This window comes from Apteryx rowi, unplaced genomic scaffold (genome assembly GCF_003343035.1).
Source record: "Apteryx rowi isolate R43461 unplaced genomic scaffold, aptRow1 scaffold_27, whole genome shotgun sequence".
In the NCBI taxonomy this organism is placed as follows: domain Eukaryota; kingdom Metazoa; phylum Chordata; class Aves; order Apterygiformes; family Apterygidae; genus Apteryx; species Apteryx rowi.
Genome location: NW_020449085.1, coordinates 3,040,448 through 3,059,933, shown reverse-complemented (window position 1 = coordinate 3,059,933; position 19,486 = coordinate 3,040,448). Strand labels below are relative to the sequence as shown.

General features: G+C 65.3%; 1 protein-coding gene across 1 annotated transcript; it reads left to right on the top strand.

Moving 5' to 3' along the window:
- The first annotated feature begins 3,485 nt into the window (after positions 1-3,485).
- Positions 3,486-19,480, top strand: PTPN9 (protein tyrosine phosphatase, non-receptor type 9). Its single transcript, XM_026068372.1, has 14 exons — positions 3,486-3,525; positions 4,957-5,090; positions 7,621-7,764; positions 8,759-8,848; positions 8,987-9,111; positions 12,020-12,125; positions 13,272-13,382; positions 14,466-14,794; positions 15,398-15,491; positions 15,764-15,833; positions 17,210-17,288; positions 17,905-18,055; positions 18,390-18,597; positions 18,711-19,480. Exons 1-14 carry the CDS (start codon positions 3,486-3,488, stop codon positions 18,935-18,937), a joined length of 1,908 nt encoding a protein of 635 aa, XP_025924157.1. The 3' UTR covers positions 18,938-19,480.
- Positions 19,481-19,486: the final 6 nt, after the last annotated feature.

The window sequence follows — 19,486 nt, the reverse complement described above, 5'->3', positions numbered from 1 at the left end:
GGCGGGGCTGCCCCCCCTCCCCCGTCCCCCCTCTTGCGGGCTCCCCGTGTGCGGGGTTATTTTTGCGAGCGGGGCGGCACGGCTCCCCCCGAGGAAGAGCCCCCGGCATAAAGCGACCCCCCCCGCGCCCCGAGCGCGCTCCCGCGGAGGCCTGCGCAGGGCCCGGGGGGCAGCGCGGCCCCCGCGGCGGGCTGGCGTGGGGATGCGTGTGCCTGCGCTTCCCACGCCCCAGGCCTGCCCGTGACGTCCCGTCTTCCTCTGCCGCCTTGCGTCACCGCGGGAGGATGTTGCTGCGCTCGGCGAGCGGGGCCGATAACCCGGGCCGCGACGGGGCAGAAGCCGGCCCGGCCGCGCCGCGCGGCGAGAGCGAGAGCGAGAGCGAGAGCGAGCCCTGCCTGCCTCCCCGTTTCTTCCTCCCCGCGCCTCTCTCCAGCGGCGACCCGTTTGCATCTGCATCCTCACCTCGTCCCTGCGCCCGGCCCTGCCTGCTGCAGCGCGTCCCTGCTTCTCCCCGCCCTGTCCTGGCTGGGCTCCGGGCCGCCTCGCGGCCTCGCCGCCCGTCCCGCTGCGCGGGCTGGGGGCAGCTTGCTGCCCGCCGAAGCCCCCGTCCCGCCGAGGGCAGAGCCCCTGCCCGGCCGCGGGCTCCGTGCATTCCTGCTGCGCAACCCGGGGCTGCCCGCATGGCCCCGGGTTGGGGGCAGGAGCGGGGCCGCGGCCGCCCCACGGGGCTCAGCCGGTTCGGGTGCCTGCCGGGGCCGGGCCGGGCGAGCCAAGGGCACGGCGTTGCTGTTGCACYGCTCGTTCGCTGCCTTGCTGCAGTCAGCCGGGGCTCTGGCACGAGAAGGGACTGAAACACCACCGGGCAGCATCAAACAGCACAGGGAAGAGGCACCGGATTATCAGGGAGAGTGTTGTTCTCCTGCCCGTTTTCTTTTTTAAACAACGTTCAGTTCTACATAATTCGAAGAGCCGCCCTAGGAAGCGACTGCTCCCGCCCTTGCGGGGTAGGCACAGTAATCCCCGCTTCCCAAAAACCAAAGGCACCTGAAGCCAAGGCTTGCCCTGAGCTGCGGGAGTCCATCCTGGAGCCCGAGCTGCTCCCCGGAAATTGGGCGCTCCCAGCCCGTGCCTCCACCACGCCTCCGTCTTATCAGCGCTGGGCCCGGGAGCGCCGATGGTATCTGCCGGATCACGACGCCTTGGGGCAATGAGTGAGTGGGGGGGGGTTAGTTCCCCGTGTCTCGCAGTTCCCCGTGTCTTGTGTCTTMCCTGAATCGCTGAGCGGCGCTGGCTGGCCGCAGGAGGTAGCTCGATCCGTAGGGAAGGCTTCCGGCTAGCAGAGCGAGGCCAGGCACCTTCGCCTGGCATAAACCTGAGCTGCTGCCGGCAGGGCGGTCCTGCTCCCTGCCAAGGCCGTGATCCCACCCTCTCCTCCGTGCCGGTACCGCTGCGGCGCCGTTGCGTGACGAGCGGGGCCATGACCTGGCGGGTTGCTCCCTGGCCGAGCATCCCTCCGGAGCCCTAATCCTCCCGCAAACATCGGGAACGGTTTGCCAGTTCGGGGGAGATCTCGGTTTATCGGCAAAGAAAACGTGTGGGCATGGACGCAGCTTCTGAGTAAGTGATGGGCCCGCAGCAGCGTTGGGAAATTCGCCCTGGATAAATGTTTGGATTTCATCCTTAATCGCGCTGGAATCGGCTCTTGCAGGGGAGGCTTGGTTTGCAGGGCGGCCCGCGGCTGAACTCCTCCTGCCAGCGTCTCGGGAGAGAGATCTGAAATCTTTGGTTTCTGCGTGAAGGCTGGATGGAGAAAATACAAGGATATTTGTGCTAATAGCTCCCAAACTGGAGCAGCGGGCCGGGGTGGGAGGCGGCTGAGCGCAGCGCCGGGGCCTTCTGGAGGAAAAGGAGGGGGTTTGGGTCTGCCCTTGGTGCCTTCGAAGCCAAAATAGTGGAATTTTCTTTCTTTTTGTGGTGCGATGGGTAAGTGCTGGTTGGTGCCAGGTTATCCCGTTCCAGGCTCTTCCCACCGCCCTGCAAGTGCAGGCCACCCGTCGCCTTTCTCCATGGATTTCCTCCGCTCACTCCCCGGGAGTGTGAGAAACATCGATGTCCCGCGTTGCCCCCAGCAGGAGGAACGGCTTATCCGGCCGCTCCCGGCCCGCGCTCCTTCCCCCTCATGCCGCGATCCCTTCCTGGCGGGAACATGGAGCGGCAAAGGGGCACCGCCGCGTTTCTGAGCCCGGTGCTTCGGCACCCTGCGCCCTCGCGCGGCAAAGCCATCGCTCCAAAGACGGGCGCTGTTTAAAATACCAGCCTGCGGGCGATTCCGCCCGAGCAGCGCCAGCGACTGCAGAAAAGGAGCTTCCTTCTGGAAATCCTTCCTGCGCGGCCGCGGGAGCGGCGTTCCTGGGCTCCGGGTGTGCGGGGATTGGTTTCGATTTGGCCCCGCGAGGAGAGTGGGCACCCGGCGCGTCGGGGCGCCTCTCGGAAGGCTCCTGTTGTGCCGGCGATTTGGAGCCCATCGGATGGGATGGGATGGGGCGAGCTGTGCGGCCCGGAGCCGTGGGGAGCTGCCCCGCGCCGCGCCATGCCGACCCCGCTCCCGCGGTTCCCGCTCCCTCTCTCGCCGCCCGCTGGCGCCACGCGGGCCGAAAGCGGCTTTACTGAGCGCTCGGGGCGCTTGGGCTTCGCTGCGGCGGGAGCATTTGCTTGGCTCATCGGCATGTTTGCGCGTATACGTGTTGTCTTAGTGCTGCAGAGGATTTCTGTGTCGCCCCGTTTCCCTCCCCTCTTCAGCAGAGGAGGAATTGTTAGAAATCTTGGCCGTAAGAGAGTCGCTTTTCCCTTGGCAAAGCGCAGGCGACGGGGGATTAAGCCTGGGGAATAAAGGTGGCCGATGGCTGAAGTGGCGAGCAAAAGCCAGGCGGGCTTCCTCGATGGAGGAGGTTAAAACCGCCTAGGAAAGCGAGCGGGGAGCCCAGAAGTTAAACCTCTTCTGTCCGCGTTCCCTCACCCACGGTTTTGAAAACGAGCCAGACTTGCAAAAGCCGACTTTTCCCGTTTCCTTCCACAAATCGTGACGGGCAGAAGCGTTGGGGCCGACCAGTGCTTGTGGCCGCAGTTTGTCTCCTCGGGCGAAGCAGGTGGCCGCTTAGGCGCGCTCGGGACGGACGACGCGGAGGAGCCGCGCCGGGAGCGCCGAGCGCGCCGAGGAGGAGCCCCGGCTCAGCCCCCTGCCCGCGAGGCTGCTGCGGGATCGGCTTCGGCGGCCGCCCGAGCTCGAAGCCTTCGCGGGCGCCGGCGCGGAGCAGGCGCCTGCCGCTGCAAAGCCGCCCCAAGGCGCGGGAAGCGAGGCCGCGGAGGGCGCGTGGCGCCGGGTGTCCCCTTCTGGCGTGGGACAAGGTCTTTTTTTAGCTTGGTTTCCTAAGGAAATGAGCATGTGAGGTCACTGTCTGCCTGCGCATCCGTTGGTCCCCCGGGAAATGCCGAATTTGGCTGGTTTTGACCCGCTGGGGCGCACAGGTGTGTTCTCCGGGYGCGATGCAAGTAGGGGAAGGGGGGGACCCTGCTCCGGGGGAACCGTCGGCCCTAGCGAGAGCCCGGTGAACCGCCGCGACGGCAGCCCCGCGCCCCGACGGATCGGGGACGGATGGGCCGCGGCACACCTTCGCCCCGGGAGCACTAGCTACGCGTCCGGGGGATTTTTGCAAGCACTTGGAGCTGGGCAGTTGAAACCCGTTTTAAAATTCCTTCTGGTTTTGCTGGCAATCGATCTCGTCCAGTACCGGCGGTTTTCAGACGGGCTGGTATTCACCCAGGAGCGCTGAAGAACTCAAATATCGAGTTACGGAGTTTCTTATTGCAGCGTGTAAGCAGTTATATAAACCGGCCTCAGAAGAGCGGAAAGCGGCAAACGTGACCTCAGCCCTTTGCAGAAGGATTTCGGAGGTGATGGAGGCGAGGGCAGAGTCCTCGGCCTGGCTTCCGCGTTAAGCAGCTTGCGAGCAATCGCGTTAAAGAACAGAGAAGGTAAAAGGTAAAAAGGAGCCACCTGGCAGCTGTAAAGGCAAGTCACRCCTCGCTAGTCCTGCGTTTTCTTTGGAAAACTTTAAAGTTTTAATAGGTTTGTGTGGCTTATAAAGTGCTTTCAACTTTCCCTCTTTTTTCTCCCTCCCTCAAGAAGGGGCAGAGAAAGACTTGTTCAAGGGCAGACGCGCCCGTCGCGCTTTATTAGCAGCAGCTCCAAGGTAAAGGGTCATTCCCAAAGCGGGATTTTGAGGAATGAGGGGAAGTTGTGCTGGAAAGGGTGGGGATGCTGCGAATGCCGCCTCCGCTGTTTTGGAAGCTGCAGTAAAACCAGGGCGAGCACGTCCTGGCGGGAGCCCGCGTGCGGAGGAAGACTCTGTCCCGTGGCTGCGTCCCGCCGGAGTGGGCGCTGGATTTGCCTTCGGCACCTTCCGAGGGCCTCGCGTTTCCTGCCGAGCTGCTGCCCTGTGGAGAGGCAGCGGCCGAGGCCGGGCAGGTTCGGCGAGGGCAGGCGAGCGTGCCCGTGCGCGGGGGCTCCCGTGCCGTCCCCTCCCGTCCCCTCCCGTCCCGTCCCGCTCGGCTTTCTGAGGCTGCTCGGCTGCTCGTGCGTGGGAGGCAGCCAGCGAGGTGCCGCTTGGTGCCCGTCACCTGCTGGGCCCTTTCCCGGGAACCGAGACCGCTTAGTCCTTTCTCAGGAACGGCTCGGCCGAGCTGCGCCGCCGTGGCCGTGATTTGTTCGGCTGCGCGGTGTGCTTACGCGTGTGCTGCGTCGTCGCGTTTTCTTGCGCAGCAGCTTGGCGGTTGGAGCCCGAGCCCGCCGGCGTGCACCGCAAAGGCCGCCCGCCCGAGCGGGACGCGCGGTCCCCGCGCAGCCCGGCCGCCAGCAGGTTTGTTCAGGCACCCGAACAGGCTTGACCCCGCTGTAAGTCGGCGCGGAGGAGGAGGAGGAGGAGGATCGTTGTCACTGGCCGAGAGCCGAGCAAGTGCTCCAGAGACTGAGAGGCCTCCGGGGCCGAGACCCTGGGGGCTTTGCCCATCCGTTAGCAATTGCCGGGATCCAGGTGAGCGATATCTCCAACAAAAATGTGCGCTGTGATGCTGGGGAACCAGCCAGTGTTCGYTGAAAATCATTTTCCAATCGCTCATGGACTCATTTCCACGGAAAAAATGCCTTCCAGGAGGGGGAAGGCATGGGTGGCTCTCCCTGGGGGAGGTCGTCTTTCCCGCCGTCTCCCCCAGCGCAGCCCCGTCCGTGCGGCGGTTCGGAGCGCGCTGGGAGCCCGGTGTCCCCYTCCCGCCCGCGGGGCCGGCTCTGCAGCCGGGGAGCGGGGCCTGGGGGAATAGGGCCCCGCGCCGACTCTGAGCAGGGAGCGTCGCTCCGCGCGTTGCCTCGGCTCCCGCCGCTGCCGGCGGAGGCTGGGCATTGCCACCGCGTCTGCGCCCGGGCAAGGGGACGCGCGGGATTTAAAGCGGAGGCTGCAAAACCTCTCCGGCCGCCCCCGGGACCCGGCTGCCGTGGCGTGGGAGTAACGTGCGTTTGGATGGGACGCGCGGCCCCTGCCCGGGGTCCCCGCGGGTTTGACCAGAGGAGCTGGCCGGGCTGGTTTTGGAGGAGGCCGCGGGCTGCCGCCCGTCCCCGCTGTTGGGGACGTCCTGCAGTGCTGCCACGGCTCCCGCGCTCGCTGCGACAGGCGCGTTGGGAAGCCACCGTCCAGCGCGTGCGGTCGCTTCTGCCCGTCCCTCCTCCTCGGTCACTCGCTTGCACAACGCCTGCGAGAATGGAAAATTCCTTAATTTCGGAAGTGCTCTTCCCGCCGGCGTCGCAGGGCGGCCGCCCCGGGGCCCGGCAGCCGCGGGAGGCAGGCGAGCGGCCGGGCTCGCTGTGTCCTCTTTGCCTCAAGTGTCGGGAAAATCCGATGGAGCGAAATGGGATGAGGCGGGGAAAAGACTCTCGGATTAACGACGTGGAGACTCACATAGTGTTAGGTGCCCTGCGACTCCTCCGCAGCTGCTCGCGGTGCCGCAGAGGAATTTGGGGAGAAAAAGAAAAAAAAAAAAGCGACCGCAGTATTCCTTTTTCCCTGCCAAAGCCTCCCTCTATCYGATTTCCCGCATTCTGCCCAGGAAATCAGTGACCTGCGAATAACCCAAATCACAGCAAGGAGCAGCCGTGTGCGGCTCGCGGGGCTCCCGTCGTCACCAGCTCTACGAGCTCAGGTTTGGGCAGGTGACTGCAGGGGACGGGAGTCGCCGGCGCTGGATTTCTGTGAAGTATTTGGAAACTTTAATCTTACTCTATCGTGAAGAGTTGGGGAGCTTAAATTAAAAAAAAGGAAAAAAAAGGAAAAAGGATTTAATTTTCCTTTTCGGGGAGGCTGTTCTCCTCCTGGAGCGCTCTTTGGCGTGGGGTTCGAGTGCCGTGGTGCGGGGAGCGGAGTTGTCTCCTGGTGGTCAGTAGGTGTTTTGGGGCGCTCTGCTGCTGCTGGGACGGCAAGTGATGCTGCTGGGACGCGGTTGTGCTCGGGACCCTGCACCGGTCCCTAACCTGGCATTAAATAAAGCATAGCGAAGGGATGCCTGGGACGATGCGATCAATATATATATATATATTTTCCCCCGCCGGCAGTGATGCTAAGCGGTCGGGTGGGCTGAGCTCAGCCCGCGGCCGCCCTGGGGCGCGAGCCGAGCTGCGGCGGCAGCGGTGCTGCTCCCTGCCCGGCACCCGCCTCGCTCCGCGGCGCCTCRCTTCGCATCGCTGCCCTTCTCCCGCCACGCGTCAGGGCTCGTTTTCAGGTTGATTCATGTTTCTAGAAGCTTTCAGTTCTGTTTCTGTTACTGGAAGTGCTTGGACAGACCGGTTAAAATAGGTCAAGGAGTTGTTTTATTTTTTTCCCCTTCCCTAAAAGCTCATTTTGCTCCGTCCCAGCAGCGCTCACGGGCCGCAGCGGAGCGGGGTCAGCGCCGGCGCTTGCAGCACGGTAACCCCGGGACGGGGCTCTGCCGCAGGACTTGTCTGGGAGCGGTGGAGCGTGTCCGGGCGGCTGCCGGGCTTTTGCACGACGCTGGGCGCCAGCGCTTTCGGCGGAGCTAGTTTGTGCGTGGCGTCCCCACCGCGATTTCCTGCGGGACGGCTCGGTGCCGGGGGCTGCACGTGGCTCGTCCTGCGCGGCGGCGCCCCGGGCCGTTGCRGCGCTTTGGCCGGGGGCAGCGGGGCGAACGGCCGCGGCCCTTCTGGCCGGGCTCCTCTTGGCCCGTTTTCCGTGGTGGTGGGAAACTGGCCGTACTRGGCGAGCTGCTCCTTCCCGCCCGGCATCCTGAGCGCTGAACGCGAGCCCTCGATTCCCGTCCCGCGCGCTGCCCGGGGCCACGCCGCTGGGCGCTCTCTCCCGGCGCCCGAGCCGCCCCCGCGCACGGGAGCAGTGGCCCGGGGCGGGATTCGGCCACGGTTTTCCGCCCTTCCTCTGGTTCGCTAGCGGGGCCGGCGCCGCTCTGCTCGCTGGCTGCCGGCGGCGGCGAGGGACGGCGGGACGTGGGGGCTGCTTCTCCTCCTCCCTTATCTCACTGCGCCTGTTGTGTCTCTCTCGCAAACAGGCGACCAAGCAGTTCCTAGAAGAGATCAACAAGTGGACCGGCCAGTACAATGTGTCCCCGCTTTCCTGGAACGTGGCCGTCAAGTTCCTCATGGCCCGCAAGTTTGACGTGCTGCGAGCGATCGAGCTCTTCCACTCCTACCGGGTAGGTGCGCGGCCGCGGCCCCCCGCCGCCGCCGCCACGGCCTCCTCCCCCCCCCGCCGCCGCCACCGCCGCCGCCGCCGGGAGAGCTCGACGCTGGTCGCGTGCGTGCGGAAAGCTCCTCGCGCTGCCGCCGGCCCGTCTCCGCTGGCTCCCCTGCGTGTCCGTCGGGGCTTGCGTCCCCGCGGCTAACTTTCTCGTGGGGAAGCATCCCTCAGCCGGGACGAGGCTCGATCCGCGGCTCGGGCAGGGTGGTCTTCCCGGCACAGCGTCCAGCGCGTGTCCCGCTTTCTTGCAGAATCGGGGAAGGGCAGAGAGGCAGAAGAAACCGTTAACATCTTTTACTCCCTCCTTTCTTTTCCTTTTTTCRTTTTTTAAGGCACTTTTGAGGGTAGCGCGTGCCAGGCTGTCTGCCCACCGCTTGCAGCCAAAAGTGGACTTTTTCTTTTCTTTAATGGCCAGTCCTGCAAATCCTGGCGTGGTCTGAGAGKCGGGCTGGGTTCTCTCTTCCTCCCCCCGTGCCTGCGGGCGCCATCCCCAGCGACCCAGTCCCAGCCGGGCGAAGCCGGCCTGGCATCGCAGCCGGCCRGCTCCGTCGCCTCGGAGAGGGCTTTGCTGCGCGGGACGGGATGGGGCTGGCAGTCGCTGCCCGGCCCTCTGCCCCCGAGCAAGGAGAGGCAGCAGCCGCGCTCGCCGGCACCGGCCGCTTCCTGCTCCCGCGCGCAGATGTGGCTGCGGTTGAAGAGATGTGGAAGGTGGTTTTTAAAGCAGAGGGTCCTTTTAGCTGAAAGCTTGTTTCAAAGCGTACGTCCGGCGTGTGGGTCCCTGCTCGCCGTCTGCCTGGCGCTGGGCGTGCGGGAGGCGCCGGCTGCGCGTCACCGGCGCTGGATGGCGGAGGGAGCCGGGTTTAGCCGGGGGCGGTGGGAGGGGAGCGCGGAGGGCAGGGCCGCGTGCCGGGCCGCGTGCCAGCCCTCGCGGCGGGCTCCTTTCCCCGCAGGAGACGCGGCTGAAGGAGGGCATCGTGAAGCTGAAGCCGCACGAGGAGCCGCTGCGCTCGGAGCTGCTCAGCGGGAAGTTCACCATTCTGGTAGGGGCAGAGCGCGGCCCGCCGGCGCCCTGAGCCGGCCGCGGGTGGCAGGGCGCGCTGCCGTGCGCGGCGCTGCGCGGCGGCGTCCTCGAGCGCGGAGCCTGTCTGACCCCTCTCCCTTCTTGCCGACCTCCCCAGAGCGTGCGGGACCCTTCGGGAGCCTCCATCGCCCTCTTCACTGCCAAGCTGCACCACCCCAGCAAGAGCGTGCAGCACGTGGTGCTCCAGGCGCTCTTCTACCTGCTCGACAGAGCCGTGGAGAGGTGAGGCTGCGCTCCGAGCGGAGGGGAGAGGGACGGAGGCCCCGGCACGCGGCTCGCGCCTTGCTGGAGCTGCCCCGAGACGTGGGTCTCGGAGAAATCCGGCAAGGAGCCTYGTTCGCTCGGCACGCGGTGCAGAGCCCCGCCGCGCTGCCCCCGCGCAGGGGCTGAGCTCTCGCAGGCTCAAACCCGCCGGAGGAGCTGGAGAACCCCAGGCCCCTCTCCCGCCCCGAAGGCATCGGCCGAAACGCGCGCAGATCCCGGAGGCCGGTGTTCACGGAAGCCCTGGTCTCCTAATCCCTGGCTGAGTCACRCTGGTGCTTTCTCAGAGCTGGGGCTAACGGGGTGCCTGCAGGCTTGCCGGGAAGGTTTTGGGAAGCGGGAAGGGAGGAATGATCTCGGCGGCGTGCCGAGCAGGGGACGCTGCTCTCCGCGGGCGGCGGGGCACCGTGCGGGGAGGCGCTGGTGCGAGCGAAGCCGCTGTGCCGGGACGTGCGGCTGCGCGAGCGGCCCCGGGCCTTGGCTTGCAGAGACGAAGGGAGGTTGTGAGCAAAGGCGAGCCGTGACCCGCGCACAGGCTCCCGGAGCCCGGCTCTGCGGCTGTCGGCGACCTGCGCTGCAAATCCCCAAACGAGATGTCAGTCGTTCGCTTCGGGTAGTACCGGTCCGCTTTGGTGGTTCAATCCTGAGCTCCGTTCGGCCGTGCTCGTGGGGTAGCAGTCTTATCTCTGTATCCGTGCTCGGCCCCGACACAAAGGCATAAAGAACTCCGTCTCATTAGGCCAGCGCGCGCTTTGCCCAAAGGAATCTGCATTCCTGACCGTGGGAGATTTTCGCCTCCTTTGAACGGTTCGCACAAGCCGGGCTGATGCCAGGAGGTCCGGTCTTTGTGGCGAGGTTGCTGCTTGTTGAGGTTTTTACTAATTCCCTTTGAAAGGCTTCGCAGGAAAAAGATGTGCTGTCTCTCTTCCCCCATTGATTTATTCGCTGAGTAAAACTGAAACCGCTTGAAGCCTCCGTCCTGCAAACGGAGCTGAGCCGATGCCAGGATCCGCTTGCAGGACTGGGGCTTCGCTCTGCAAGTAAGCCTGCAGCTGGGCTTCTGCCCGGGGGCACCGCTCTGCTGCCCCCTCTGCCCCGGCAAAACGCGGGGGCAGAGCGCTCCCTGCCCCGCTCGGCATCCCAGCCACCCCGGCCCTTCGGAAACGCCGCGCGACCGAGCCGGGAACGCGCCCGGATCTGCCGGCTGCACGGCCCAGCCAGGGCAGCCGCAGGGGTTGTGCAAGCAAAAGCTGGCGGGTGCCTTGCGTGACAAAGCTCCTGGATTTAAATAGGGCTCAGCCGGCGGAGCGCTGGGATAATTGGGATTTTTCTTTTTGGCTGATGTCCTCTGCTCTCCTCCCTGCCCCCAGCCCACCCASCTGCCCCGCTGCTTTTATAGCAACTTAAATCTCCTGCGAGCGCCTCCACGCAGCTGTAGGTAACCTGGCATTTACGCTCACAGTTAGCCAGGGCGCGTCTGGGTTGTAAAAGGATTACAGGCACCGAAGTGTTTAAAAGCCTAACTTGCATTACAAAAATAAGTGGCATTTTGAAAACATATTTTGCCCTTCGTTTTATATCCTTTTAAGAGGAGCTGTTTGCTTTCTCTTTGCATCGAGACCTGCGCCATGCACGGCGGGTACGAAACGGGGCGAAGGTATGGTCCCTGCCCGGACGCCCGCGTTTCCCAGGCCTGCCGTGTCCCTGGAGCAGGCAGAGGATGCGCGTGCGCTCCCTGCGCCGCGCGGTGCCCGCGGGCTCGTTTCCCTCGCGAAGCAGTGAAGCGCGTGCGCCCGGCAAGGAGCTCGTTACCCGCCTGGGATTAAACACGTGCGGCGTCCGGAGCGGGGGACGAGCGGCGCCTGCCCCGCTGCCGGCTCCTCGCTGCGCCCCGCTCAGGCGCGCGGCCGGGACTCTCCAGCCCGCCCTCGGAAAGCCCCAGACTCGAGACCTCCGAGCCAACGTGAAATTGCAACTGAATCCGTCTGCATGACTCCTGTTTTCTTGAGCTGCCGAGACGGCAGACCGAGGGGGAAGGGGTCACAGCTCTCTGCGGCTTAAAATTCCCTCTGTCTCTTCTTTGAACTTAGCCCGTCATCTCGATGGGAACATTCGGCAGAGGAACAAAATCCCCTTTCCCTGAGCTGTTTTTTACCAGCTTTGGGTTAATTAAGGAACGTTTTATCAAAGAAGCAATTGCTTGTTTGAATAGATGGGCGAGATGGTCCGTGCAGGGCAGGCGGGGGATCGGTGTGCTCGCTGCACATCCGAGGTGGGATGGTCTGGGGGAGTTTGCCAACGCACAGCCCTTCTCCTCCTTGGAAGTAGTCTGCAGACCACAGAACGCCGTCGCGCAGCGGGTTTAAAACCCTTTGTAGGCTCTCCAGCTCCATCCTGGCGTTGCTGTTCCCAGCCACTAAGTGCCTATCTCAACGTTTCGGTTTTGCAAAGCGTGTAATACCTGCCGACTTCAGCCTTGGGAGAAAGCTCTCCGACTGCCAGGGAGACGTAACGTGAGCCCTGCCAAAAATATAGAGCCCAGACATCCCATTCATAGTGCTGGGCTTTTTCTGTGCTTGCGAGCGTAGCTGCCGTGGGCGTTGCAGCTGAGAGGCTAAGGATAGAAGCCAGGCTCAAGTACGGCTTGTGGGAAGAGGTTGTAGAGCAGCTAATGCAGCTAGAAAATGAGGAAACGCGCGTTGGGTACGTGAGCCCTCCCGGGAACGTAGGAGGGGATTCTTGGGGGGATGAATAAGCTGAGGAAACGGCCTCGGCTGCTGGGGGACGAATCCCCCGCTTGCACGTGAGCTGAGCGACGGGACGTCGCGGGCTGGTTTGACGTTTCCTCCTCTCTCTTTCCGCGGCCCAGTTTCGAAACGCAGAGGAATGGCCTGGTGTTCATCTACGACATGGCGGGCTCGCAGTACACCAACTTCGAGCTGGACCTCAGCAAGAAGATCCTCAACCTGCTGAAGGTAAGGGCCCGGTGGCTCCCGCTGTCTCCCGCCGGGCCGCGACCCGGCCGCGGGCAGAGGCGCTGGGGGATGCCGGAGGGGCCCGGCTCCCTGCAGCCTTCCCCGCTGGCGTGCTCCGAGCCCCGCCGGCGGCCGGACYGCGGCTCGCGCTCTGTGGGCTCCACCGGGGCCGAGCCCTCGCGGCTCGGAGGCGGCGGTGCGGCCCCGGCCCGGCGACGCGGGCTGCAGCTGCTCTGCGTCCCCGCTTGCCCGGCGGCAAAACCGCTTCGAGGGGATCTGCTGGCCCCCTTCTCGCCCGCCCRTCCCCCGGAGGGCAGCTCTCCCGCCTCTGCTGCTTCCTCGGCTGCCGGCTCCGCGCGCGGGCCGTTAACTCGCTGAACAACCACAGTCGAGCGGTTTTGCAGAAGTTGTCCTGCCGCGCATGGTCGGTTTTATCATATCTCAGCTAAGAGGAGCTGGCTCAAGCCCTGGAGGGTCTCTTGGACCTCCCCAGGAGAGCGTTTTGAAAGCGCGAGGCTGAACGCGGAGCTAGCTCAACTGGGACGTTCCCAGCGCCGACCGCAGCGGCTCCGGCCGGGGCCCGCGAAGCGGCCGGCGAGCGGCGGAGCGGCAGCTGGGAGCGTGCCGGGTTCCTCTCGCGGCAGCTGGCAACGCTCTCGCGAAAACAGATGCAAATTATTTTTTAATCACACTGGCATTTTGTGCCTCCTCCCTTCTCCAGAAAAGAAATAACAGCATATATAAGCCAGGGCGTGTGCTCGGCACAGTCCCCGCTCCTAGGCTTCATCTTTCACGCACGGAGCCAAGCCCTGTGCCGATCGCACGCCTATTCCAAAGAAATCATCTGTTTCCATATCGGAGAGTAAAAATAAACCTATCGGGGCTGCTGGGCTTCCTGCTCTGTAACACATGGAGACGCTTCGGATGTGGCTGTTGGCACCTCCAGCTATGGCACTTGTCCGGCGCTGGGAGCCAAGCCCTGAGCTGTCTGCAGCAGCCGGATCCCCAGCTCCGGGTGCCCTTGGGCACCGGGTCCTTTGCTGGGATTGGGCGTGCTCCCCCTCCGGCAGCAAGCAGGCAGCCGGAAAGGGACCAGCCCGTAACGGGAGCTTTGCGGATCTAAACCGTCTCCGTTGCTGCCCCCAGGGCGCCTTCCCGGCCCGGCTCAAGAAGGTGTTCATCGTGGGAGCGCCCATGTGGTTCCGCGTGCCCTACTCCATCATCAGCCTCCTGCTCAAGGAGAAGCTGCGGGAACGGGTGAGTGGAGCGGGGCCGGGGCTGGCGCGCGTCTCTCAGCCCCTCCACTAAAAGCTGCTCAGCCGTGGGAGACRAAGGCTTTCTTAGCTCATTTCTTAGGCACCAACCTGTTTGGGTATTTTCAGCAAATATTTGAGCCCCTTTTGAAATCACCTTCCATTTCTTCCTCTGCAGTGAGGCTGCCAGCAGCAGCAGCAGCAAGTGGAGAAAATGGTAAATGATTAAAGGGAAAGGAAATGTGTTTTGAACATGCAGGAGAAAAGGGGAACGTAAAAACCTGCTCTCGGTCCCTATCTGGCAAAGCAGTTAAGCCCGTGCATCATTTAAAGTACCTAAAACCTCCATCAGCATCAGCGTTATTGCCAATACGGTTCATGTTTCCAGCCCGACGCTTCCCTGGAGCTGGACTTTGCCCCTCTGATTTTGGGTTCCTCTCGCCACATTAGAAACCGCTCGCAAATTAAGCACCTGGTGTAAACTGGTGCGGAGCGCGTGCGGGGAGCCGGTGGTGGGGTCTGCGCCGTGGCCCACCGGGCGCGCGGACGGCGGTGCCTGAACCGCCGCCGGCTYCCGGGCCGCCGCTCGCGCTGTGCAGCTGCGTGCTGCTCGGCTGTCGGTCTGCGAGGCCGCTTGGGAGACCCGGTCAGGGTCTGAACGGCTTTTCACCTTTCGGAGCGGAGCCATCCCGATTTAGCCCAGCGCTCGCTTCCCGTGTCGGCGTGACCTCCGCCGCCCCGGCCCTGCCGGTCAGGGGAGGACGCTGTCGTGGGGGAACGGCCCTCCCGAACTCGCAGCGGCAGCGAAGGGCCCCTCCTGGCCGCGGGAGGCGGCTGCTTCCCTGGGCGCAGCTGCCTGGGCAGGGGAGGAAGAGGAGGCTTCCCCTCTTGGGGGAGGAGCCTGGAGGGGGAAAGAGCCTCAACGCCGTTGGGAGGAAATCCCGGGGCTCTCTAGCAGCTCCGCTGGGACCGCTCTGCTTCCCAGCCCGACCCTCGTGCCCTGTCCCCAGCAAACCCTGTCCTTCCTTGCTTTCCCCGGAGAGGCCGGGCTCGGCGTTCACCCCGGCCCCTCTGCTTCCTCCTCCAGGTGCAGATGGTGAAGATGTCGGAGCTGAAGGAGCACCTGCCCCGGGAGTGTCTCCCCGAGTACCTCGGCGGGTCCCTCAAACTGGACCCTCTGAGCTGGAACTGCCGGTTCCTGCCGCAGCAGAACGGCCACCCCGACCCGCTCGATGAGCTCATCTTGGTACCGCTGGTGTCCCCCAAAGACAACGGCTCGGTCCACGTCCCAGGGCCCAAATCCATCACCGTCCAGGAGCTGCTAGATCACGTCACCCACAAGCAGAAGCGGGGCATCTACGAAGAGTACGAAGATATCCGGCGCAGGAGTCCCGCCGGGACCTTCATCTGCTCTTTGTAAGTCGGGGGAGAGGAGCAGGGCGGGGGGAGCGCTCGCGTTCAGGGCTGACGCGGCGATCGGCCCGTGAAACCGGGGCGCGCTGGCTCGGCGCCCGGGCCAGCCTGCACGCCGGTCCCCCTGCCTCCTCGGCAGCCTTTGCTCGCGGGGCTGCCGAGGCGTCTCTGAAGGCTCAGGCTGACGCGCTGCCTTTAGAAACGGGCGTCGCGGTTAATGAAGGGTCTCTGAAGGGCGGAAAGCATTTGCTGTGTCTGTGGCCCTCTTCTCCTGCCTCTTTGCCCTCCGGAGCAGCAGCCGGGAGGTGGCCAGGCTCCGCGTTGGGGTGCAGTGATTTGGGCCAAGGAAGGCGAGCCCGGCTGCCCTGTCAGCACGGTGATGTGGCCAAAAGCCCTTTGGCGCTCCCCGAGCCCCGCTGGGTGGAGGGGAGCTGCTCCGCGGGACCGGGACCTGGCCGGGACTCTGRTTTCCAAGCCTTTGGCCAGGTGATGGCAGCAGAGCCCAGCCTACGGGCGCTGTAGGCTTGCACGGAGAGAGGGATGCTGCCTTCTCCTTCCTCGTGTGAAAAGCGTCCTTGCTCACGTCTGCTCTCCCCTGCCTCCCAGGGCGCCGTACAACCAGGAGAAGAACCGATACGGGGACGTGCCCTGCCTGGACCAAACACGCGTGAAGCTGGCGAAGCCGTACAGCCGCCCGGAGGTGAGCCAGCCTCCGGGACCTCTCCACGTCCCGTGCGAAACCCGCCGGTTATGCAGCGTTATTAGCCACCCCGTCCGTAACCAGCCGCTCGCCCTGCTCTGCCCCCTCACCGGCAGTGGGTTCACAGCTCGCCTTCTGCCGTGCGCTGGGCAGTAGCCCCRCGTGGGTTCGTGCTGTTGCGGTCGGTGCCGAGCCCTGTGGCTTACCCCCGCCGCCACCACCGTGGTAGCAGTGCTCTGGAGTAGTCATGCCGTGTGTCTTTCCCCCCCCAGCTGACCGACTACATCAACGCGAGCTTCATGGACGGCTACAAGCAGAGGAACGCCTACATCGGGACTCAAGGTACGGCCCGTGTGTCTCCAGGGCGAGCTGAGCCCCCGCGGGAGCCGGGAAGGAGTTTTCCCCTTGATGCATGTGTTGGCTTCTCTGTGGGCTTCACCTCCCACACCAGCATCAGCAGCTGGACACAGTGGGAGATAGACCAGGAGGATGGCGTCGCCTGGCAGGTCCCCTCGCCTCTCCGGGTGTATTTACTTCCCTCCTGTTCGTCGTGCCAGGCCCCTAGCAGCAGGGTGCTCTGAGGATGGCGGGTTCCTGGGCAGGGCACCCTCCGAAGCCAACGAGATCTGCGTGAAGTCTCGCAGGCTGGAGGAAGGAGGGAATCTCTGAGCCCCTCCTGCACGTCCGCTCGCGGCCCAGGGCCTGGGCTCAGCCCGTCTGCAGCGCAAAGGGTTGGGGAAGCGCCTGCAGAAGCAAGGCCTTGGTGGCAGCTGCCAGGCGGGTCATTTGGAGATCCTGAGCTCGCACACTTTGTGTGCAGCCTGTGGGGACTAAGGGTCCTCGGTGCTCCGGGTACCCCGAGTCTATGGGCTGGGTCTTTGCAGCCCGGCTGGCAGGGAATGGAGGTTTTCTCTGGAAGTGGTGCAAGTATTTCTGCCCTTCAGCCGCAAGAGCGTGCGGCACGCACCACGAGTCTGGGCTGCGGCAGATCCCGTCTTTCGGTGACGATGGCAGCCTCCCGCTTTGGGCCCTTTAAACCCTCTCCCTTGTTTTGCCCCAGAAGCGTCTGCCTGGGCTTGAGGGATGCTTTGGGATCCCTTTGCCATGGAGCGGTCTGTGCGCATTTTTCCACCTCCTTCCACGGCGTTACGGCTGGTGCACTGAGCTTTTATTCCAGGGGCACCCAGCCACGTAGCGTTACTAGTTAGGGATGCCGCGGAAACGGGCGCATCCCTTTTGCCCCCTTTGCCTGACACTCAGTGCGAGTGTTTCAAGACCTCCTTATAAAAGGAGAAGAGCAAAGCTCCTGCAGATCAGACGTGCTTGGTGGGACATGCAAATGAGCGCCTGCGCAGCGCCCACCGCGGTTTGAGCCGGTAGGAAGGTGCTAGCTGTTTGAAGCCCTTCGTTTGGGCCCTTTGGGGTGCAACGGCAGGGTTTGCGGTGTGAGCCCCGTGGGCCCAGAGCGCTCGGGGGCAGCAGCGCGGAGCGGAGACGATGGTTACTGAGCCGCAGCGGTTTGGTGCTGGGCTGCCGTGCCCTGGGAGGCCCAGCCAGCTCCAGGCGGGACTTTGCTGAGCCCCGTGGGTTGGTGGGTCTGCTCCGGGGTGCCCTGGGGAGGAGGGCAGCCTCCGCGGGGGGTGAGCGGGGTTTGTGTTGGGCCGGGGGCCTCCCCAAACCCGGCRGGCCCCCTCCTCACCTGTGGGCTCTCACCGCAGGGCCCCTGGAAAACACCTACGGTGACTTCTGGCGCATGGTGTGGGAGCAAAACGTCCTGGTGATCGTAATGACGACCCGGTGAGTGCCCTGGGGGGACGCGGCCCCCTCCGGCCGCTGTTGTCCCGGGAAGCAAGGAGCAGAAGCTCCCAGCCTGGTTTTTCCTTGCAAAACAAGGGCTTTTGCTGCTTTATCAGCTGCCGTCCTGCTCGGAGGGCAGCGCCTTGCTGCCTGCAGCGGTTTCGGTGCCTGGGGGCGGACAGGGCAGGCAGCGCTGGTGTCTGCGCTCGCCGCCGCGGGCTGCGTGCCGTGGGGAGGCTGCAGCGCCGCAGCGAGCCCTGGCCCTGCCGYGGAGCACGGTGTCCCCGTGCTGGCGCGTCCCCGCATGGAGAGGAGTGTGGGTGCTGCCCCGGTGGCTTTACGTGCGCTGGGAAGAGGCAGGGATGTCCCGAGACCCCAGGCGCCCGCGTCTCTCCGGGCAGCGTTCCTCAGCTTCCCCGCGAGTTGGCTCAGGCCACAGACCTCGCTTGGGCAGCACGTGCTGGACCCCTGGTTTCGGGGCCGTCCCCCCAGCCATGCGTTAAGGGGGGGACAGCTTTGAACTAGTGGGTGGCGCAGAAGCCATGCGGGACCCCCGCGGGGCCGGGGCACAGGGCCCCTCGCGGCCCCAGCCAGCTCCCCCTTCCCTTGTTTCCAGGCTGGAGGAGGGGGGCAGGAGAAAGTGCGGCCAGTACTGGCCCCTGGAGAAGGATTTCCAGGTGTGCTACGGGGCCCTGACCATCACCAACCTGGGCGTGGAGAACTTGAACCATTACAAGAAGACCATCCTGGAGATCCACAGCTCGGAGGTGCGTGTCTGTAGGCACGGGGCAGGGATTGCGGGAGGGCGCCGGTCCTGGATGTGGGGGTCCTTCCTGGCCTTGGGGCCAGTGAGTCCCGGCACAGAGACCATCCGGAGGTCCCCCGTGGCCATCCCAGCACCGGGAGCTGCCCCGGGCTCGGCCGTGTGGACGCAGCAGTGGTGCCGGCACCAGGCACCATTCCTGGGTGGCCTGGGGGTGCGAGGGAGGCCGGGGGGCCCGGAAGGGACCACGGGGGGCTATGCTGAGCCACCCCAGGGCCGGAGCGGAGCTCGGGGCAGGGGCTCGGGGGGAAGGAGCTGACGCCGCCGCTGCCGCCCAGACGCGGGAGCGGCGCCTGGTGTCCCACTTCCAGTACCTGAGCTGGCCGGACTACGGCGTGCCCTCGTCCGCCGCCACCCTCATCGACTTCCTGGGCGCCGTGAAGCAGCAGCAGCGGGTGGCCGTGAGCGCCCTGGGGCCCCGCTTCAAGGGTCACCCCGGGGGCCCCCCCGTCGTGGTGCACTGCAGCGCCGGCATCGGCAGGACAGGTAACGGGGACGCAGGGCTGGCGGGGGCCGGGGCGCGGGGCGCTGGCCGGGGCGGCGGTGGCGGCGGCTCCGCGGGGGCCGCCGTCGTCCCGACGGGTGGCCTTTCCCCGCAGGCACCTTCTGCGCCCTGGACATCTGCCTGTCGCAGCTGCAGGACGTGGGCACGCTCAACGTGCAGCAGACGGTGCTGCGCATGAGGACGCAGCGCGCCTTCAGCATCCAGACGCCCGAGCAGTACCACTTCTGCTACACCGCCGTCCTCGAGCACGCCCAGCGCCAGGGCCTGCTGCTCCCCAACCACGCGCGGGCCGCCCAGGAGAGGAGCTCGCCGGGACACTGAAACCCGCCGCCTCCCCCCGCCTCCCAGCCGGCGGCGGCGGCGGTAACGCCGGAGCGAGCGGACGCGGCGGCGCCCTGCGGCTCCGTCCGCCTCCCCCTCGCCGGCTGCCCTCGAACTGTGCCTTACTCGACCCGAGCGGTGGCCGCCGCGCGCCGGGGCTGCCGGGAGCGACGCGGCAGGAGGCTTTGCTCCTCTCCGTGGTGCTCCCGCTGGGGGTCCGGGGCAGGGGGATTTTCGGTTGGTTGGGGAGGTGGCTTTTTTCCTTTCGTTAGTTCGGTTTTTTTGAAGGGACCATCCAAAATTTATCTGGGAAGGGCTCGGCGCCGCTGCAAAGCCCTCGGGAACGTATTTCCAGTACTGCCCTCGCCTGGGGCTGAGGAAGAGGCGCCCACTTTGGTCTTACTGCCGCCGCGTCTGCGTGCCTGTACGTATGCGTGTGTAATGCACGCTGGCTGCGCCCGGCGCCGGCGACCGTATAGGCACATACGTACGAGCACCTGCCTGAGCAGCTCCCGCGGCTCCGTGTCGCGGCGCTCCCGGCTCCGTCTG